This window comes from Sebastes umbrosus, chromosome 19 (genome assembly GCF_015220745.1).
Source record: "Sebastes umbrosus isolate fSebUmb1 chromosome 19, fSebUmb1.pri, whole genome shotgun sequence".
NCBI classification, from domain to species: Eukaryota; Metazoa; Chordata; class Actinopteri; order Perciformes; family Sebastidae; genus Sebastes; species Sebastes umbrosus.
In genome coordinates this window covers 7219881-7241502 of record NC_051287.1, presented here as the reverse complement: position 1 = coordinate 7241502, position 21622 = coordinate 7219881, and the positions used below count along the sequence as shown (strand labels likewise).

At 44.1% G+C, this 21622-nt stretch overlaps 1 protein-coding gene across 5 annotated transcripts in view; it reads right to left on the bottom strand.

Annotated features, from left to right (window-relative positions):
- Nucleotides 1–822: 822 nt before the first annotated feature.
- The window catches only part of shroom3 (shroom family member 3), a 54912-nt gene continuing 34112 nt past the window's right edge, over nt 823–21622 (bottom strand). For all 5 annotated transcript variants that reach the window (XM_037752826.1, XM_037752828.1, XM_037752827.1 and 2 more), the window contains 22 exons: nt 18963–19166; nt 18399–18727; nt 18046–18310; nt 17512–17567; nt 16872–17355; nt 16393–16671; nt 15688–16120; nt 15408–15535; nt 15145–15294; nt 14576–15051; nt 14126–14347; nt 13774–13984; nt 13149–13461; nt 11961–12037; nt 10318–10409; nt 9266–10040; nt 8906–9140; nt 8473–8618; nt 6140–6239; nt 5817–5982; nt 5577–5698; nt 823–3345 (listed from right to left, as the gene is read on the bottom strand). In XM_037752826.1, the coding sequence (XP_037608754.1) occupies nt 2947–3345; nt 5577–5698; nt 5817–5982; nt 6140–6239; nt 8473–8618; nt 8906–9140; nt 9266–10040; nt 10318–10409; nt 11961–12037; nt 13149–13461; nt 13774–13984; nt 14126–14347; nt 14576–15051; nt 15145–15294; nt 15408–15535; nt 15688–16120; nt 16393–16671; nt 16872–17355; nt 17512–17567; nt 18046–18310; nt 18399–18727; nt 18963–19166 (5662 nt within the window). In that variant the 3' untranslated portion in view covers nt 823–2946. The remainder of the gene's footprint in view (nt 3346–5576; nt 5699–5816; nt 5983–6139; nt 6240–8472; nt 8619–8905; nt 9141–9265; nt 10041–10317; nt 10410–11960; nt 12038–13148; nt 13462–13773; nt 13985–14125; nt 14348–14575; nt 15052–15144; nt 15295–15407; nt 15536–15687; nt 16121–16392; nt 16672–16871; nt 17356–17511; nt 17568–18045; nt 18311–18398; nt 18728–18962; nt 19167–21622) is intronic.

The window sequence follows — 21622 nt, the reverse complement described above, 5'->3', positions numbered from 1 at the left end:
CAAAGATAAATAAATAAAGAAGCAAATTAAAACAGAAATATCAATTTATGTCACATTTTATCACTTAATCAATGGCTATATTTATCTATTTTTGCTTCCATTTACTTTTCCTTTTTATTTATTTATATATTAGTTTTTGCATTAATTTATTAAATGCATGTATTTATTTATGTATTTTTGTATTTATTTATTTATTTCTGCATGATTTTCCCTTTGCATTTCATCCCTTATTTATTTCCCCAATCTTATTTATTTCTGCATTCTTTTCTTCATAATTTTTTTTACACATTTCTTTTTTACCTTTGTTTATCCATTGCCGTGTCATTATGCAAATGAGGGGGCTGGCACTCAGTGTGTGTCATGCACACACATATAAGTATAATATATTATACTAATAATAATAACTAATATATTCTATATCTTCTATGAGCAATAAAAATGATAATAAAAAAATCAAATATAAGAAAGTAATATAAGAAGTCATGAATAGGCTATTTTATAATTTATTTATATTTATATTATATATTTTTCTGTTTATATTTATTTATATTTATATATTTAGTTATTTTTCTGATTTTGCTTAATCACTTTTGATAATGTTTTAGCAGGTTTTCTTGTAAATCATCCCTAACACTGCAATATTGTAAGTCTATCCCTGTAGACATTCATACTGGCTGAATATTCTTTTTGTTTGGCATGAAATATTGCTTCCACAGGTGAATGAACCACAGTAACTTGTTGCTTGTTGTATCCCAAGTATGGTGTCACAGTAGACATATTTAAGTGTATGCGTGTGTGGTACAACTTGAAGACGACACAAAGTAATTTACAAAATACATTTATTTTGCAAAAACCACGGAGCTGTTATTTAATTGTCCTTTCATAAAGCGAACATTGAATTTCATTCAAAGATAAAAATGTCTGAGATATTCTGTTGTGCCTCTGAAAATAACAAGAACAAACGATAATCAACAGTAGAATCTGGCTTATTGATGACGACACACGGCAGCCTGTGTGTGCGCTGTGCTGTTTAGAGAATATGACAAACTGAGAATATTTAAAAGGTGCTCTAAAAACTAAAAACAGTAAAATGAAACGTGTTGGTGTAGAATAGAAAACAGGTAAAGAACTGATCAGTACTTCAAATATGTGAAAACCCTCTCTGCATTTTAGATTCAACACACCGCTGCTGCTGATAAACAACTAAACAATAACTATTGATTCTGTAGACTGATGCTTTTTACACCTGATCAGAACTGGACTTTTATTTCACAGATATCCACAAAGAGGACCATTGAAATAAACGAAAAAGAGAGAAAAACATAATTTTATCCTTCATGTTTGGTAGGTTTCCGCAGCTGTTTGTGTGACAGCTTGTTCCTGGGAAGAGCGAGGCATTTAACCATGATGACACAACTAGTCAGTTTAATGAATTAGGTGATTGGCAGGACAATTATCATCAATTTCAATGATTGTTTAATTGATGCTTCTTTTCTGTGTTTCACATCATAATAAATTAAATATCTTTTGGTATATTAAATTGTGGCATTTGTATTATTCTTGACTAAATATCTGACCGATTAAAAATTCCTCAAATCCAAAATGAAACCAAGTTGACGTCTGCAAACAATTCATCCTGTGAAAGTCTTTGGAATCTATACTTTTTTTTCTTTACATCAAATGTTTCATCACATCGACTTTTAAAGAGGCACAACTGTGTTTATCATTCAGTGTAAATTCTGCAGCAAACAGTAGTCGAGCTGCTACAGTAAAAAGTGCTCCAAGCTGCAGACGTACAGACAGCAGTGACAGTAGTAGTGTTACAGTATCATGTGACAGTGATCGAAGCAGTTCCTCCTTCAGGATCTCAGTCTCTCAGAGTTCTGACTCTTTCTGTATAGCGGTAAAATAAAAACTCCAATTTTGGTGTTGATGTATTTTTGTACGTTGACTGTACATGTGCGAAAGCTGGTCTTGTGGAAAAAGTTTGACAAGATGACACTAAAGATGATAGTATTTTGTCTTTGGGAGATAAAACACCGGCTCACTCTGTCTCGTGATCAGAAGAGTCCTTGGAGGAACGTCTGAGGTTCCTGAAAGCACCGTCAGAGTTGTTAAAGGACAATTCCACAGTGATCGGGACTTTCCGTTGACTTTTAAAATATATATTATTTTGATCTTTTTACTTTTAATTCAGGCTGCTGTCTGCGCCAGCATTATCGTCAGTTTTTATTAAACTCCTTTGGAGTTGTTCTAAACCCTGATACACTTTCCCAGTTTATTTCTAATTTAAGACTAGAACAGCTTAACACACAGTGCTGAGCTGCATCTCAAATTAATCTTCAGGTTCCCAGCTTTCAGATGATGTACACCACTTCTATGTGACATCTACTGTTGACCTGCTATCTCCCCCTAAAAAAACCCTGTACGCCCCTAAAAAAGACCAAAACGGTGGGTCTCAGAGGGTTAACTTGTCGCTCTCGTCTTTACTGAGGGGTATATTTAGAATATTTAGATATTGAAAGCAAAAATATTAAGTATTTCGAACAAAATAAGAGCTGTAAAACTGCGGGAAATGACCCATAACAGTGGAATTGTCCTTTGAAGTATTTGACGATGAACCTGAAAACACCCGATGCCCCGTAGAAATCATCTGTCAGAGCAGAGTATCATCAGAAATGTTGGCAGCGGTCGGTTTAGTCCACTCAGCGCTGGTTGCTGAACAGAGGTGTAACGTACAGTCACGTGTGAATAGAGCGAGGCACATTGTGTGAAGTCTGCATAGCTGTTTCAGTGTGAACAGAGCCTGTTTCTCTGCCTTCATGTAAAGCTCCTTCAATAGAGCATCATCAAGCTCGGAGTGAGTTTTTTTTAGGGAGCCTACTGTCTTTTCTTCATTTCCCATCCTTCACTGTTGCCACTCATAACAGCGGCCTGTCCGTGACATCACAGTGATGTCACAGTGGTAGACCTGACTAAGTGGACGGGGCCTGGAATCACAGAGGGTGGAAGCAGCGGTGGAAAAGGAGAAGAGTAGTGGGCGGGGCTCGACATCGTCATCCCTCTCGACCAACTGTGAGCCTCCGCCACCTCCTGCGGCAGGCTCTCGGCCAATCGCGTCAGCTGCTCCTCCCCCTGCCGTATGAGGTCGTCGACGTGCCGCTGGCGAATCAGAAGGGAGGGCTTGGTGCCGACGAAGCGGCGGTAGTCCTGGAGCTGCGGTTCGGTGAGGTAGCCGGACAGGATGGCGTGGACCACGCGCTGCCGCCGGTCCAGGTTCTCCTTAAGCTCCCGGGCGTCTTCGGTTTGACCGAGGAGCAGAGAACGCTTGTGATGGAGAGAGTCCTGAACGGGACGAGACGGCAAAATATTTATCAGCTTTCACACAATCTTAATACTTTAAGCTGTTCATGTCAAAATCCAAATATTCTTTGACTACTAGTGTGCATGGGACTGCGCTGTGCGCAGGATCCTGGGAAGTGTGTGAGGTTTTTATATGTTGTTTTTATGAGACGTGTATATGACCACATGAATTTCCCCTTGTGGGATAATAAAGTTGACCTTTGACCTTTGACCTTTGACTAAAATGCTTAATGTTAGCATGTAACATGTTAAAAACCCTCTTTCACACACAGTTCCCGGTAAATTGCTGGGATAACCTTTAAGGGACCACTAGAGATTTTCACTGTTCACACATGCACTACATTCAGGAACATTTCCATCTTGCGCCTTTTCATACATGCCATGGTGACGCCGGAATAGATGGGGCAAGCGACAGTCTGGAACTTACAGTATGGATGCCAACCACCATAAAACTCAATAGAAGAAGAAGATGGGCCAGATGTACGTGTGAAGACGCCTCTTATTATTTTCAGGAACATAGTGTGCGAGGAGCTGTTTTTGTCCGGTGCCAATGTTCTTGTAAAGTATTTATTATATTTATTTATTGTGAGTTATGACATCAGAAAATTGGCTACCATCTGGTGAGTTTTTTATTTTCAATAGTGTTCCCGCAATAAATTTTATGAATCACTTTGTGACTGAAATGTCACAAATCAGATCCAGGATTCGGAGCATGACGTTCCTGGATCAGGACAAATAAGCAATGTGTCACTCAACGCAGACAAACCAGCTAACACTGACAGAGTGGAGCTGCAACTGAGGAACGCAGAGTCATGTTCGACAGAGTATTTTAGTTCAGCATGACCTTTCCTCTGGTGCCACCCTAAAGACAAACTTAACACGTTGCTCTCCAGGATGTACGAATAGCAACGGGGAGGCTAGCTTGGCTGCAGCTGTTATTCTTACTTTGAAAGCTCAGATATATCTTCCATTAAATGATACTGAAGTAAAGCAAACAAACATGGATGACTCGTCTCAGCCAAAGTCCATCATTCGGGTTAACTACAGTACATCCTCACATAAAAGTCATTCTGATCATAAAGCAACTACAATAAAACTGTACCTCAACACTAGACAACTTCATTCAGTCTGACAGTCACTGTCATTAATAGTGACACTAACAACTGCTATCTTTAGGTTGTCTGGTGCTGTTAACGTTAGCAAATAGTTACCACGACAATCTGTCCCATTGCTGCCATCCAAAGTACATGGCCTGAACTTCATTCTTTATTCTTGACACCTCTCCTGTTTTTCTCCAATGGACATCCCTGGTTTAAATCTTTATTCCCATAATACTGTGTCACTGGATAAACAGATGCATGTTACTTTAGCTCCACTTTGTGGCTGTTGGGTGCAGCACTTCAATCCAGGTGAGCCAGGATCGGAATCATTTTACACTCTTTTTTAAATGTTTTTATCTAGATGAACCTCCATTATGCTCTCAGAGCTCTCGTTAATATCATGGGAGTAATATACAGGACTGAACTAAGACCTCTGTATTTAGTGAACGCTGACTGGGAGACTTTTTCGTGAATGGTTATACTACGTAGAAAAATACTTCATATTTTACAGACATAGCAGATTTGCATGGGATCAAAAACACAAACGACCTGAAGTTGTTAAAGTAACCGGAGAACTTAAAAAGGACCTGTTAAGCTTTTGTGCTTTTTTCCATTTCCTTTAATGTGTTCTTTTTGTGCATGTAAAAGGTCTGCAAAGTTACAAAGCACAAAATCCGATTTACTTTCCCACACAGAAATACTGCTCCTGAACTGCCTGAAATGCCTTGATTGAAGTCACGCCTTTTATTCTGTAACGTGGTGATGTCACCAAGTGACACATCTGCATGATAACTGCCTAGCAAGTAGTTTGGCACAACCTTAAACAAAGCTAGTTAGAGAGGAGCTGGAGCGGAGTCCAAAGGGGTGGTTTGGTTGACCAATCATATCAGAGGGCCAGCTGACCAATGAAAACAGACCTCTGAGGGTGAAAAGAGGTGTTGCAGTACAGCTGGTATGAGAAAAGTAAAGTGTTTTTTGAACATTAAAGCATGTAAACATGTTCTAGAAGAAACCCAAAATACAAGTATGCATTTGAAAATAAGCATAATAGGTCCTCTTTAAACCCAGATAATATGAGTCGTGTGCAGACAGGTAGGTCCTGTCCCGTCTCACCCTCTCGTCCGCTGCGTCCTCCTGCGTCAGCTCCCCTCTCTCCAGAGCGAGCAGAGATCTGTCGATCCTCGACAGCCGGCTGCACAGAGACAGCAGCAGGTTCACGATCCTCTCCAGATCTCCTGCAAAACACAACCGGGTCAACATCTCAGTTTCTGACACACTGCAGGTACCAAAGAACCATCGCAGCTGTAGTCACTGAATATTTATACTGCTTTTTTTTTTTTACAGATGTCGTACCGATGAAGATGCTGTACTTGTCCCTCTCGTTGGGTTTGAGGCGTTCCTGCACCAGCGTTTCAATGCTGGCCCCCAGCTCCTGGTGACGTCTGTGCTCCTCACACAGCGCCTCCTTCTCCTGACGCAGAGCCGCCACGCTGCACCTCAGAGCCTCACACAGCTCCACCTGGTAAAACACAAGAATAGCCAGGTGTTTCAGCTGCGTTACTGCTGGGGTGCTTTGTTGAAACCAATACAGATTTTTTGTTTTTATGTTTATATTAAACAAAGAAAAGTTATAATATTAATATAATTAAAGACATAAAAAAGAAATCAGTTTTTACCTTCCTGGTGTTGAGGTCTTTCTCATCCTCATCCAGATCCGTCTCCGTCCCTCCATCCGTCGCCGTGCTCTGAGCAGGATCACAGACGCCATCTTGGATCCTAGAGACATTATTTAAAAACAAATTATAATTATCTTTTAATCTTTTTTTCGAATGCCATTTCCTTACGATCTTTTCATTCATTTGATTGCTACACTGCTGCTGTTGATGGCCAAGAAGAGAAATAAAAAAAAACTGTAAAAAGAGTAAAAGCAAAGAAAGAACAAGATAGGTAGCAACAGAAAAGAAAAATAAACATTTAAAGAGCAAGACGACTAACACAATAAAAACAGAAAAAAGGAAAATATAGAAATGAACATACAAACAAATGAATTGAAAAGGAACACAGAAACCAAGCAAAATGAGAAAAAGAAATACCCAAAAAAGGAATAAAAGGACCATTTAGGGTTGGGCGATATGACCTAAAAAGTACTTTTCATATCTCGATAATGATATGTATCACAATGGTTTCTGGTAATTCAATAAATAAATAGTCTACATGAAATAACTACACAGTAAAGCCTATTTTTGTATACTCCTGTGTGAATTAAATACTTGAAAAACACCAAAAAAAAGTAGGCTAAGTACTGAGTATTTTCTCATTTTAAGAACTTGAGTGCAAAATGAACAAAACAGCTTTAAGTGAAATGATAGAGCAAAAATAAATAAATATAGTCCTAACCTATATCATGATAGAAACGATATAAAAAATACATATGATAGATATCGTTTTGATGATATGTATTATCATATTGCCCAGCCCTAGGACCACTATAGAAATAAGCCACTAGGAGTCAGCGTTGTTCAGCTGTTTAACCTGCAGGAGGCCATCCGAGTGGAAACCAGAGTAAAAACAAACACTCATCTATGGTAAGAAGACTTCAGCCTTTTAATCACAAAGACATTGAAAGCCTTTAAGCAGAGTGTCTTACGGCTAAGACCAGTATTGTTTTGTATTAATCCATAGTTCTTCTATGATCCTCTGTGTAGTGAAGTTTAATGAAACAGTCACTGTGGTCCAACCTCACTCTCTCCACTCTGCTGTTGAGGAACGTTGATCAGGTTTGTCTGGTCTCTCCTGTCCTGGCTGACAACACCAACACTCAGTCAACAGGAAATCATATTTTAACCTCAATGTTACACCATCACTGTAGCTTGGTTTCAGACCTCCAGCAGCAACTCAACATACATCTGGTGGTCTGTTCGTTGACGACTGTTCCCACGGTTTGAGAAGTAATAGACCAATTAGAGCTTAGTAGGCGGGATTAAGAATGGGGATGTCATCTTCCTACACAACCAGCTGGCTATCCAGCTAGAACCAAGGTTGAACCTGATGTACCTGCTGTCATGACATGGCAACAAACCCACAAAACTTGCTTCATCATCTCCATGAATCTGAACCAAAAATATATGTAACTGATTTAAAGTTTCTGGAAATACAATGAGCAGGCACTCATTGTCAGAAATGGCAACAGTAACATTTGTTTCAACTTTTGAACTTTGGAAAAACTCGCAAAAACATTGGAGTGTAGCTGCAGAATATGTTTTACCGAGGTCAAAGGTCAAGGCACAAACACTACCTTCCTGCAGTTCACTTGACTAACCATGTATAACAGGGAAATGATCCCTCTAAATTGATGATTGTTTGCCTTTGTTTCAACAAGGAAACATTCCTACACTGAACATCATGTTCACCAATAAACCAAAACACATTCAAGATGTCGCTGGCTTTAAAGGCCATAACGTGCAGAGACAGCAGAGATTAGCGATGTTCCTCGTCCGTGTCAGCGGCAGATAGGAGATGAAACACAAACACAACAAGAATGACAAATGTTGGTTTACAGGAAGTCCCTGTTAAAGTCTCTTTCCGCAATTTTGGTCATAAACACACTCAACACGAAGGTCTTTATCCTTGTGTTACATAAAGGACTTTAAAGGAAATTCAATGTGATCCTCCTCCAACGTTAAACTACATCATCAATCTGTGATGTCCAGTTTTATAATTCACTTCTTGTTTGAAATTCACAATCCAGCTGTTGTTCTTACTAACTAGGTGAAGGGTACATCTACATCACAAACAAACCAGCACGGTTAAACCAGGAGCGCAAAGAGTATTTCATTGAAAAGGCTGTTGAATTCATTCTATTATGATTATGTTTGCATGGAAATAAATTTAAATATTCACAAAAAAGAATAAGTGTTTTGTTGATGCTAAAACTCAGTGTCTTAGTCTATTTAAAATATCGCTGAAATTGTTTAAGACTAGTCAAAGAGAAAAGAAATGACAGAATTACCTGTCATCCAATCGGCTACTGCCCCTGCGATGCCACGGTGATTTACCAACCGATTTGCTGTTTGAAAAGATCTCCTCCATGAGCTCTACAGTGGATCTACCCCCCCACGTGTCCAGGAGGGGCGCCAGAGAGCTGTCCTGCAACACCTGGATACAATGAAAAAGGAAGAATCAAACTATGTACGACAACAAAGGTGGAGTCAGATCTAATCACGACAACAGAGGTATAGTTGGAACTAAATACACTGATAAAGGTAGAGTCAGAATTAGGTATACGACAAAGGTAGAGTCATAACTAGGTGTGGCGAGAAAGGTAGAATCAGAACTAGGTACTACGACAGGGATTGAACTACAGTATGTATGAAGACAAAGGTAGAGTCAGAACTAGGAACAGCAGCCTTTACTCAAATGAACTGCTGACTCCAGGTACCCACCAGCTGCCGGGCCAGCGCCTCCACTCGCAGCTCTTCGGATGTCTTCTCCCTCTTGGCTAGGGGTTGGTACTCAAGACCTAGGTTGTCCTCGCTTGCGGTGGATATGATGATGGGTGTGATGGTGGAGGACTGCGTCTTCATGGAAGAAAGGAGGATGGGCACAGGCGAAGGGAAGATGTAGGAGGAGGGGGACAACGTCCTGGTGGGAATGCTGGAGTTGTTTAAAAACTCCGTGCTAGAAATGAATACAGAGAAGAGAACAGAGAAATGTAAAAAGAGAAAAGAGTCAGTAGAAACATTAAAAAAATGTCCATAATGATTTCAATTCAGGTTTAAATATGAAAATGTTCCACAACAAACCTTCCCACAGTCTGGTGTCCAGCTTCCTGCTCCAAATCGACTGGAGGGGGAGGGGGAGGGAGATCAGGAGGAGGAGGAAGGAAATCCTCCAAGATGCTTGTCTCTCTGATTGGTGGAGGAGGAAACGGAGAGTCAGGAGTTGGGAGGAAGACCTCGTCATAATTCTCCAGCGATAGGCCTGTAGAGGATTCTAGTGGTTGCTGCTGCTGGTCAAAGGAGCTGAAGAGGTTGGACTCCGAGATCCGCAGAGAGGACAGGTGCCGGGGAATGGACGGATGGGAGGATGGCGGAGGAGATGATCTGATGCCCCCGCTGTCCTCCGTGTTTGGTGGGGATGAAAGCTGGAAATGGGGCAGAGGTGTCGGCGTCACCGGCGAAACTCGTTCTGCAGAATACCCTCCTATCATCTCTAAACTGTAGGATCTCTCTCTGTACGTGTCCTTTGCAGTGTCTTCTAATATGCTGGCGTCACTCAAACTGTGTCTCGTCTGTCTGTCCGTCAACGGGGTTTCATTGTAGCTAGTAGTGTCACCGCCATCATCATCACCTGTGCTGGGTGGCGCAATGTCTGGGAAGGTGATGGCATCCAGGTTGGCCTTGCTCAGCCTCTCACTAGCATGCCACTCGGCACTGACTCTGTCCTGAGTCCCAGGTGGGGAGAGGGGGCAAGGCAGGCCAACGGAGGCCGCCAAGGTGGAGGTGCTGGTGGCTCGCTGCCGGTCGGTGTTCCTCTGTCGCTCCCGACGAGTGACAGGAGTGTGGAAGGAGCCTGGGTCTACGATCACAACACAAGGAAGGGTCAGAGAGGAGTCACTTTTCTTTTAGCAATAAATTCCTGTAAGCAAGTACATTAGGGTGCATTTCTTTCTTTCTAATTTTCGTCCTTAACTGGCTACTCCTTTCATCCCCAGCTGATGATTAATCACATGAAAAAGCCAGATAAGGAAAAAATATTCTGTAGGTTGAAGTGAACTATAGTCTGCACATGCTTTCTTTCAAGGAGTTGAGAGGAGGTCAAAAGTTTGATAACTTTTTTTTAAAATTTTGCTCACCTTGCGAAGGTCCTGCAGGCTGGACGGTGTTCAGACTGTCTCGGGAGTGTTGAGGAGACACGTGGCCGCCTGATAGCTGGACTTCTGCAGATCTGAGAGACAGATAAAGAAAGAATTAACGAAAGGAAAGAACACGTCAACAGACAATGTTCAGTTTAAGTCGTGGCTGTGTCAGAGTTTAACTATTATATGGTCACTTTTCAGCATGTACTTAGTGGGGTTACTGTATAAGTTAAGACAAAACATCAAGCAATATTATACAATCAAAGAAAAAAAAGTCAAAATCTGATGGATGATTTAGGAAATTAACAACAGAAATATAAAGAAGTGCAGTTTGTAGTTAAACACAGTGTTATGGGCCTTCCTAAATGTTCTGTAATTCCTCACAGCGATCATTCAAATTGCTGATCTTATGGGGCTGATTGTTAAAAGGTCAGTGCTCAGTATAACCAGTAGTGGTGCATTCATGTTCCTGGTTATATTCAGACACCAGGCAGATCTGTCTAAACACACACACACACACACACACACACACACAGAGAATTCCTGAAGTGACCTCTGACCTTCACATTTTGAGAGCAAACATATTTAAGAGTTTTAAGTGAATAAATCCCCGCGGACTCCAGTTGGTATTTTGTTTATTTTTCTGTCTCTATGCCAGGGAGTTTTTTCTGCTTCCTGAAATTCCTCAGTTCACTCCTCTTCTTCACTCCTCTCCCTCACTCCTCCCTTTGCCTTCCATTGAACTCTTTCACTCCTTCTTTCTTTCCTGCATCTGATCCCTTAACTCCTTTCCTACCTTCCTCCCCCTCTCCTCTTCTTTTCATACTAAGAGATACTCCCTCCTTCCTCCGCAGGGGCTTTCACAAAGTCTGTTGTGAAGCTGCCTTGAATTCAATTTCAGACTCTCTCTTTTTTTTACCTGCTTCCCTTCTTTCCCTCCTTTTCCCTCTGTTGTTTCACCTTCTACATCCCATCTCTTCTTTCCCCCCCACATGTTGTTCTCCCCTCTTTTCACCTCCTCCCTCTTCTCCTTCCCTCTCACCTCCTTTCTCACTCTCTCCATCCCTCATCTTCTTCCTTCATTTCCTTTCCTCACCTCGTTTACCGACCTATTTTTACCTCCTTCATCCTTCTCTTCTCTTTTTTTCCTCCTATGTTTCACCTCCTCTGTTCTTTCCCTCTCATTCCTTGTCTTCATTCCTTACTTCGTGGTGCCAGCAGCTGGGCACATGGACTCATAAGGCCACGGTTGGTTTTAAAATAGCAAAGTGCCTAAAGCACACACACACACTCTGGCTGACTTTTAACAGCCTATTATGGAAGAGAGAGCTAAAATATCAGCACAGAAAAGACGTGAATTCCCAGGATCCTTTAGTTTTTCAGCACAAAACAAACAGCCAGCCGTCTGACATTCTGCTCAAACTCAACTTATTTGCGTTTCATTTTGTAAACAGATTGACACAAACGAATCACCACACAGAGAGAACATCTGTGAGAAAAAGATGATGCCGTTCAGCTGGAGAGGTTTTCAGTGTCGGTGACTGTGGGAACCCATGAGGGGGAAAAAAAGCTGCTCTGGGATTTGAAGCATCAGCTGTTTGGTCACACGATCACATGGTCTAAAAGGAGACGTGGCGTACCTGTCCTCGGCGGGAGAGCGGCGTCCAGGTTCAGAGAGGAAGACCCCATACATCCTGACGTCACCTGGAGCGAAGTCCTGAAACACACACAGACAAAGTATAAGAGGATTTCACTACTTTTGTTTATCCTCTCCTTATGTTGTATCATATTCCATATGATTTATCATCCATATCATTGTGAATCTCCCAGCTGGGGATCAGTAAAGTTTGATCTTATCTTATTATATTGTGACTAGGTCTGCGATAATAACGCGTTAACACAAATTTGTTTTAATGCCACTAATTTAATGCATAAACGCAACTTGCGGTTTTTAGGTTGTAGCAGGCGCAGTGTTAAAGCTAGAGAGAAGATACTGGCATCCTATGAAACTAAAAACCTAAGGAATCCATCGGTATAAACCATGTCATACTAGCTTGTCGAGAAAGAGGCTAAACAATGTTACAAACTTGCGCTTCTTTGTCAGCTGCTTAACTTAAAAACATCAACGCTGTGAAAAGCAGGACTGTTGGACCCTTCAGTGTTTAAAGTAAGAGGACAGAGTGTCTGTTTGTCTGACTGAAGTGTAATGATGTTTATGTGACACCGCCTGCTCTGATCACTGACGGAGATAAGAGACAAATTCATCCTTTACTGCATTCCTTTAAGAGCTCTGCAGATTCTGTGTATGAAGGATGTATGTGTGTGTGTTATCTTTGCTATCATCCACATCGGACAGCGCCCAGCCACCGTCTCTCCGGCTCTCTGGCACCTCACAGGAAACTCTGAGGTCTCTGGGTATTTCCTGTGTGACTCAGGGCCAAACGTCCCTTAATGGCAAAATGTCATTTTAATTTAATTTTAATTTCTTTAACCTTGCGATTTATAGGTTATCAATTTTAAAGCTAGAGTGAAGATACTGGCATCATATGAAACTAGAAAACCTAATGAATCCATTGGTACCAACCATGTTATACTAGCCTGTCAAGAAGGAGGCAAAATAACGCTCCAAACTTACACTACACTTTGGCAAAGGAAAAACTTGCACTCCTACTAGCTTGCACCTTGCAACAAAATTACAAAAAAGTTAAATAAAAAAAGACACAAATGAATGAAACAAAACATTTCAGAAAATCCACAGTAAATTCAGTGATTTTGGGCTACAACAATATCAACTGAAATGTGAGCTGCTGGTAGGAGTGAACTGTTACCTGGTTCAGTCTCTCTACTATGGGGGTGGAGCGGGAGCGGTAGTGGTGAGGAGTCATCGGTCTCTCCTCGGATCTCCCCAGGAGATCCTCAGCAGAAGCCGACCTCCCGGAGCTCCGAGTTGACCCGGCCCTCTGCAGAGCCCCTTTAAACTGCGTGCTCAGTCCCAGGTCGGGTTGAGGCTCTGCGGCCAGCTGCTGGGGGTCCAGGCCCAGGTCTCTGCTGGAGGACTGACTTTGTCTGCTGAGCCCTGCTTCATGCGTGATATCCTGGAGGATCTTGGCCTTGGGCTCAGGAAGAGAGCCAAAAGGAGCACTGGGAGTAGAAAACAGGAAGGAGTTATTAAATTAATAACTTCATATTAAAATGTAAATGAATACATGAATTTCTGAAATTCCATAACAATCCATCCAATAGTTGTCAAGACATTTCACTCAAAACCACAAAAGTGATGTCACTGCTGGTGAGTCATTAGGTTTCATCCTCTGAGGACAATGAATGTCTTTACAAAATTTCATGTGCTATCGATGTTGATAAGATATTTTGGTCTGGACCGAAGTGGTGGACCGACCAACTGCTATGGCTAAAAATCAGTGTTAGATGCAGCCGGTGTCTGGTTTTGGTTACCCAGGAGGTGGGTGTGACGGAGCCCTGGGAATGGTCACCCTGCCCGGGTAGTAGAGGTTGGACTGGAGGCTCCGCAGGTCGTCTTCAGGAGGGAGCGTGGAGCACAGACGGCTATCTCCGGAGGAGAAGCTTCGGTCTCGGCCAGAGTCCTGGAGGGAGAGCAGGCTGGAGGCGGAGGAGACGCTGAAGGTGTCAGAGTGACAGGAGGACACTGGAGAGAGGGGAGATAGAGGGAAGAAAAAAAAAAAGGATGTGATTAATATATCTGTTTCACTCTATAAATTATATATTTGCTTTACCTTCCATTTATTCTTCATCCACTCATCAAACCATCACTCATCCCTCCACCCACCTGCATAATTGCTGTTCTCAGGCTGTAGATAAGCGCTACTGGGCCTCAGTCCACCCCTCTGTCCTCCTCTTTTCACGCTTCTCTTCCTCTCCATGTAATCAGCCAGAGCGTCGTGCTGAAGCTGCCGCAAGTCAGGTCTCGACGTGGCGTTCTGCAGGGACCCGCCCCCGACGCGACTTGCCACGAGCTCGAACATCTTCCGCCGGTCTTTCACGCTGGTCTCTGACAGACAGGGAGATCAGGGTCAATGCCCATGCTCAGCCACATGCAGACTCTAGATGTTTCTGATGTGCCAGATACCCAATGATCACAACACTGACATTCCTGTCAAGCCAATCTATTTTGGGAGCAGCTTCCAGTGGTGTACTGACTTTTGTATACAAAGTCTGTCATCTTTATATGTTTTGGCCACAGCTGTTTTTATATCTGCATTTTCTAAAGTATATTTACCTCCTCCACGCCTGAAGAGAGCAGTAGTCTCTGCATCCGATATCCCGACCTCGTTCATGTTCTCTGGCTCCGAGTACGATCGCTTCTTCTGGTCCACTGTCAGACGCCTGCGGCCGCAGATCCGCATCACAGAAGGAGGTCCAACCGGCGGGACACTGGGGAGGGCGGGGGGGCTCGCGCCTCGAGTCTCGGGGCTGACCATGTGCCTCTCCTTTGGGGTGTGAAAGGAAGTGACCGGTGGTGGCGTCTGTGGTGTGATGACGACGCCCTGTGGTTTGGGCATGGTTTTTGGGCCTTTTTTCTCCGGGGACTGGTGCTTGGCGGAGACAGGTGGAGGCTGGTGGCTGCTGGAGGAGGAGGAGGAGGAGAAGGTAGGAGGAGGCTGAGAGCTGATTGAGGAGTTGAGGTCTCTCCGTCTGAAGGAGGTGGACCGCAGGACCTTAGACTGGGCGTCTTTCAAAGAGTCCCTGTAAGATCTGAAAAGAGACAAGATTACATCGTCAGTGTGGCTCAGAGAGACTCGGGACACTGACCTGTTGGAAGACTCTGACTTGTGGAAGGACTCTAACCTGTTGAAGGACGTGTCCTGCATGGAGCCCAGCATCTCTTGGATGTCATGTGTCCGGGGGAAGTCTTTCCTGCTGTCTCCCCCCCTGGATTCGTCCAGGTTGTAGGTGCTCCGACTCCTCTGGAGGGCTAAACTGGGATCTGTATGGGTCCTGAACACAACACAGATATTCAGCTGCTTTTTGACAGGGAGTGAAGTCCAGTAAATCTGAAGCCAATATGAATATTTATATCTAGTTTTATCAATTACCCACAACCCTTCTACCTGTTTTTCATGTGCTCGCCTCCTCTGTAGCTCATGGTCCTGTGGGCGCTGGCCCTGCTGGTGCTTCTCTTCAGCATGTTTCTGAGGTCCTCCGCTCCACACGGGGTGCTGTGGCCTTTCTCGGTCAGCTGATTCAAAATCGGAAAACACAAAGCAGTGAAGCAGCATTTTCAAATTTCGGAGGTAAGTTTGGGATAACACAAATCTTGTCTGGTAAGTTAAAATATCCATAAAATATTGCACACAGTACCAAACAATGTTTGGTTTGAGTTATCCTCACATGGGTGTCGTTATCTGGTGCGGTGATGGTGCTCTGACTGCGCGGCCTTCCGGTGCGTTCCCGACGCTCGAAACGACTGACCTTCTCCAGGACTGAGAGGCTGCGGACAGGTCCCTGGTTGCCCTCACTAAAGCAACTGTTGTCATGGCTACTGGCGACACTGTTGCTGGGGCTAGTGCATCGCTGCACCTCGGCAAGGGCGATCTCCAGACGGGTCAGTGGGTGTTCCCTGTCTTTCTCCCGCTCTCTGTTGTCCCACTGCTGGTACTGCACAGCTGCTGAGTCACTGAGATGACGGTGAGGAGGCTGGGAGGCGGAGGGGTGTGAAGCCTGAGGCTGAGGGTGAACGGGTAAGTGGGTAGGAGGCACTTGTCCCTGGGAGAGCCTGGAGGACGCCGCTGGCTCTGAATGAACGCTGCTCTGGTCCAATGATCTGAAGGGAGGGAGGAGGAGAAAATTGAACTTGCTGAAAAAGCTTAATATCATGCCCTGGACTGCAAGGTCAGCAGCTGCTTTATTATGCCATGAAGTCACGTTAACTCATTCATTCACAATTATTGCTGATGTTTTGGTGGAGCTGCTGATTGCATCTTAAAAGAGGTTCACAAAGTGACAGAGACAGAATCAGAAATCTCAAAAAATGCTGTGAAGTCACAATCAGAAATGATTTCAACATGTTAATCCACACAGCCCTCCATACTGTACCTGCGCCCGTCTCTCCTGGACTGGACAGGTATGCAGGGGTCCCTCCACTCTTGTGAGGATGGGTTCCTGAGCCCAGCAGTGTGGGAAAGGTGTAAATCCTGGTTCTGTTCCTGGAACACTTGGCTATTGGGTTTCTGGTTTGTATGAATATGGGGCCCTTGGAAGCTCTGACCGTGAGGTTCTTGGTGCCTTTGGGCCCCTGTCTGGTCCTCTGATCCCTCTCCGGCAGTTTTCAAGTGCAGTCTGGAGAGTTCAGAGTTAGACTCTTCCTGTTGAGGCCTGATAAAAGTAGAGGACTGAGTTAGCATTAAGGGCCAATATGAGAGTAACGCCATAATAAGATACGCAACATCAGCGGTGTCACAGTGTAGGAAAACCGACTTTGCATCTGGGACGTGAAAGCATGATGTTGTGCATTTAGCCAAACTTTGGTGGCACTCAAAATACAGCTGTTGGTTGAAATATCAGCATGAAATCACCTGTCTGCCTCGTGTGCTGGAGTCCTGAGCTGTGTAGAGGCAGATGTTGACGAAGAGGAAAAGGGGTGTAGTGAAGAAGAAATGTTGTTTTGGTATCCGTTTTCTGTAGCTGACATCCTTCCATCCCTCCGCCTCTCTGTTGCTGCTTCCTCTCTCCCTCCGACGCCCTGCTGCTGCTGCTGCTGCTGCTGTCGGCTGTTCTCCTTGGCCAGGGCGGGGTAGACTCCCGAGGAGCCCGGCACGTGGCTGGCGCTGGGCATCTGTGCGTAGTGGGGCTCAAGCTGGGGGACGGGGTACACACCGGTGGGCAGAATGAGTCGTCCAGACGACTGGGGGATGAGGCCCGCGGGTCCAGAGAAGGGTCCGGTAGGGGAAGGGGGCTGAGGAAAGCCTCCGCCCTGCCGGGGCTTCGTAGTGGGGCTGCTCTCTGGACTCTTCTCTATCACTGTGTGGAGCTGACCCTCAGCGCTGTACGAGCCTTTAGCTGGAACCACAGAAACGATGGCAGTGTTTGTAAGAGTAGCGCAGAGGATGATGATAGCAGAGCTTTCCTCTATCTCTACACCTTTACTTGATGAAGCAGAATTTTGGATCCTTAAAATGAGAAGAATCATGGAGATACAATATAAATATGATTTACCTGCACTTGAGGCCACCGGGCCACTGGAGTGATGCCAGGAACCTTTCTGCAGAGACCTGAGTAAAATACATTAGACATTTGATTGGTTTAAGTGATATTTCATTTTAAACAAGTACGTCATATTTCACAACAACAATTTAAACAAGCATTGTTTTGTTCTAGATGTCTTTGTCACATGGTATCAATTTATACCGTACAGTTTCCTATTATGTTGTACCTTACTGCGCAATACTGTGGTGTATTGTGTTGCTCTGGATCAAAGTGGATGGTATCGTAGTATTGTATGGTATTGTGATTTGCGTGATGTATCGTATCATATTATAGTATATTGTTTTGTATCATAGCATATTGTGTCACATCATATCATCCTATCATATCGTATTGTTACCATAGACTGTACTGTATATAAAATGTGGATGTAGTCACGGTGATCAAACCGCCGATCATCCGATTAGTGGACAACCCGTTTCTACCTCTGAGCCACAGGCCCCTCCATCAATCAATATTCACTCTGATTTGAGAGACCCTACTCACCGCAGTGACCGGGCGTGCTCGAGACTGGACCAGGAGTTCGGTCTCTCGTGGTTCCTGATGGCTGCGTAGCTGTCGCTGCGTCTCGGTGGAGCCGGCGCCCCCGGCCCCCCCTTCAGGCTCTCATAGGAACTGCGGCTGGCTGCCGGGCCCCATATTGGACCCACACTGTGTCTGTTTGACGCCGGTACGCCACCGCCACTGCTGCTGCCGCTACTGCTGCTGCTGCCACTGCTGCTGCCACGGTAACAGACCCCACCCACCGAACCTGGAACCAATAGTACAAAGAAAAACAATGACGTCATCACGTCAAAAGTTACATTACCCGAAAACCATCCCTGAAGCAGAAAGTTCACCTTGCAGTTCTCGGTTTAGCCCCGGCCTCGACCCTCCCCCTCCGCCTCTGGAATCGCTGTTGCGTAGCAACGCGGCGGAGGTGGAGCTCAGCTCGTGCTCTTGAGGCAGACCCTGTTGGTTGTCGTAAACCGTGCGGACGTAACATATGTCGGCCTGCTGCATCTCTCCACTTCCTCCTTCTCTCTGAGGGACGGTCTCCAGCGAGTAGGAGCGCTCCGGGCTGAAGGAGGGGTTGGAGGCGAGGTACTCTGGGATGCTGGAGCTGGTGGAGAAGGACGAGTAGGCGGAGTCTCGTTTGCTGTGGAGGTGGTCGATGCTGTTGGAGGACCTGGAACATGAGATTTAATTTGAGATCATGACACACATAATGCTATAATTCACGTTATTTTATCATTAGTTTGTGTATTATGAAATAATTAGTTTATAAGTTCTATATTGTATCATAGCTGATAAGAGACGATAACAATTACATTCTGCTTACATTAGTACGCTATGAACAGTTTATTGTTGCACACATTATAACATTTATATACTATATTGAGTATTTGTTTGTCTGTATGAACCTGGCAGAGGACAGCTGGTGGCAGGAGGAGTAGGCGGGATGGGGTCCGCTGTGGGTGTGGTGGTGCTGAGCTCCGGAGTGAAGCTGGGAGGACTGAGGAGGGTCCAGGCTCTCCATGCTGCCCCTAGAGCTGTACTGGTCCGGACTCTTCCTCAGGTAGCCGCCGCCAGAGTCAAACCCGCCGGACAGGTCGGTTGTCGAGGCACTGAGAGACAGCGACATGGAGAATTTATATATTTTTATCAAGGAGACTCAGACATGCTTTGGCAACGTAAATATGTAAGTAAACTTAGACACAGTGGAGCTTAACATCAGCATGCTGACATAACCACAATGACAACGCTGACATGCTGATGTTTAGCATGTAATAGTTTCTATATTCTAGGGCTGTCAAAGTTAACACGATAATAACACGCTAACGCAAATTAGTTTTAATGCCACTATTTCTTTAACGCATATTTCAGAGGTTGTAAAAGGCTCAAAAAGAAAAGCTAGAGTGGAGATAAAGGGCGTCTTATGAAACTAGAAAACCTACCAAGCATGTCTTACTAGCTCCAAATTTACACTGAATTTAGGCAAGGAAAAACTGCCATTTTCAAAAGGGGTCCCTTGACCTCTGACCTCAAGATATGTGAATGAAAAGGGCTTATATGGGTACCCACGAGTCTCCCCTTTACAGACATGCCCACTTTATGATAATCACATGCAGTTTGAGATGCTAATTAGGTGATCAACTTAATTCAGTGCTTTTAAGAAGGCAGAACAAAATGTATGATATTCAGACTTGTGCCGTGTTGAAGTGTTCCAGAAATGTTCCAGGTCCTCGTCAGATTGCCGTTGTGACTTTTACATAAAATGACTCGGGTGTATACAGACATGACATCAAACTGCCAGAACGGTTACGTCACCAGGTGCATGTCTGAAAGGGGTTTTATTTGTTCTAACTGTTGGTTGTAAAGTTGGTGATTTGCTGCCGAATCTGCCGTTACCTCACTCTACTGTAGATAACTGACTGGAATGTAAATGTGTGAGCATCTACGTCATAGTTTGACCCACCAAGTCCTTCAACCGAACACAATGCAATTACTGCTCTGGAAAAAGGGGGACACTCTCTGTCTGCATCTCTCCTTTTTTTTTCTGTGTCAGTAACTTCTCAGAGTCTTAACTTTTGTGTCAGCGTCCATCTCTTTCTGTCAGCTGTTCTGTCCGTCCCTGTTTGACTTTCTTTCTCTTCTGTTTTCTTAATTTCTGTTCTATTAAAGCGGAGTTGCAGAAATGTTACGACAAACTTTTTATGCAGATCCCCACTTCACTAACAGGACACCACAGTCAAGAGTGTGTGTGAGTGTGTGTGTGTGTGTGGGGGGGTGGGGGTTGTTGCCATGGGAGACCCAGAGGTGAGGGGGAAGGGCATCAGGAATGCCCGTTTCTACAGGCATCGACGTCAATGCTCCGTCCACCCAACACACACACACACACCCACACACACAACCACGTCAGAGGCTTTTATTCGCCTTTCACGGCCGTTTAAAAGAAACAGTGATGTAACTTCCTCTGATGACATAAAACCTGCTGACCAACAAAAAAAAAACACAACAATAAAACAATTATGTATTCAACCAGTTTGTGCAACTGAGATGACTCAATATATATCACTGCAGATACTTTAGCTGAGGACACACGTTACTGTGTGTAAACTTTTATTATGATCACGTCTGCAGACATATCATCCAGAAGGAGCTCTGACTGGTCTGAGACAGCAGATTTGGATCCTAAAACCCTTGACACTACAAGACAACGTGGACAAAACTCTCCATAATGTAACTAACCCTAACCTATGTCTCAAATGTCTTAATTTGGAAGTTATGTAAAGAATTTAAAGTTTGAGGTCAGTGTTACAAACCGACATTTTGACACCTTAGAATCAAACACACACCACGCAGACAGACAGTCAAAGGTCACACATCGTATAACAGACAGATAACAGCTAACAGCTCCTCACATTGATCCGTATCTTGGTTTCCGTCACCTTGACAAATTCCTGCCCTAGTAACACTTTCTAAAACACCCTCACTTTCCAAAAATGTCCTCTCTACCAAAAGAGTTCCTCGCTTTCCAAAGATTTCCCCTCTTCCATAAAAGTTCATCACGTTTCAAAAATGTCCTTGTTTCCCAAAAAGTTCTTCACCGTCTTCAAATGTCTTAATTTGGAAGTTAAAGTTTGAGGTTTGAGGTGTTACAAACTGACATTTTGACACTTCAGAATCAAAACACACCACGCAGACAGACAGTCAACTGTCTCGGCACTACTCTCGGTCAAACTACTGACACACCGATGCTACTGCACACAGCGGAGGAGAGACAGAGGAGCCGCGGGATCACAGGAACACATGCACATAAAAACACACAACACGTTCTCATCCGTGAATAATACGGCCACTTTGTATCTGACAGAGCTAAAGGGGGACTTGTGCCTCGGTATCAGACGTTGAGGGGCGTTATAAAAGCAGCGGTATTTGACCACCTGAACGGGCTTGCACACCCTGCGCGCTGTTATTGGCCCAAACACTCTTTACTGAAGCCCAGAAATGTCCTAAACACAGCAAAATAAGATGGAGAGAGAAAATCCAGGCAGAGGGCTGCAGGGTCTCTGCAGATACA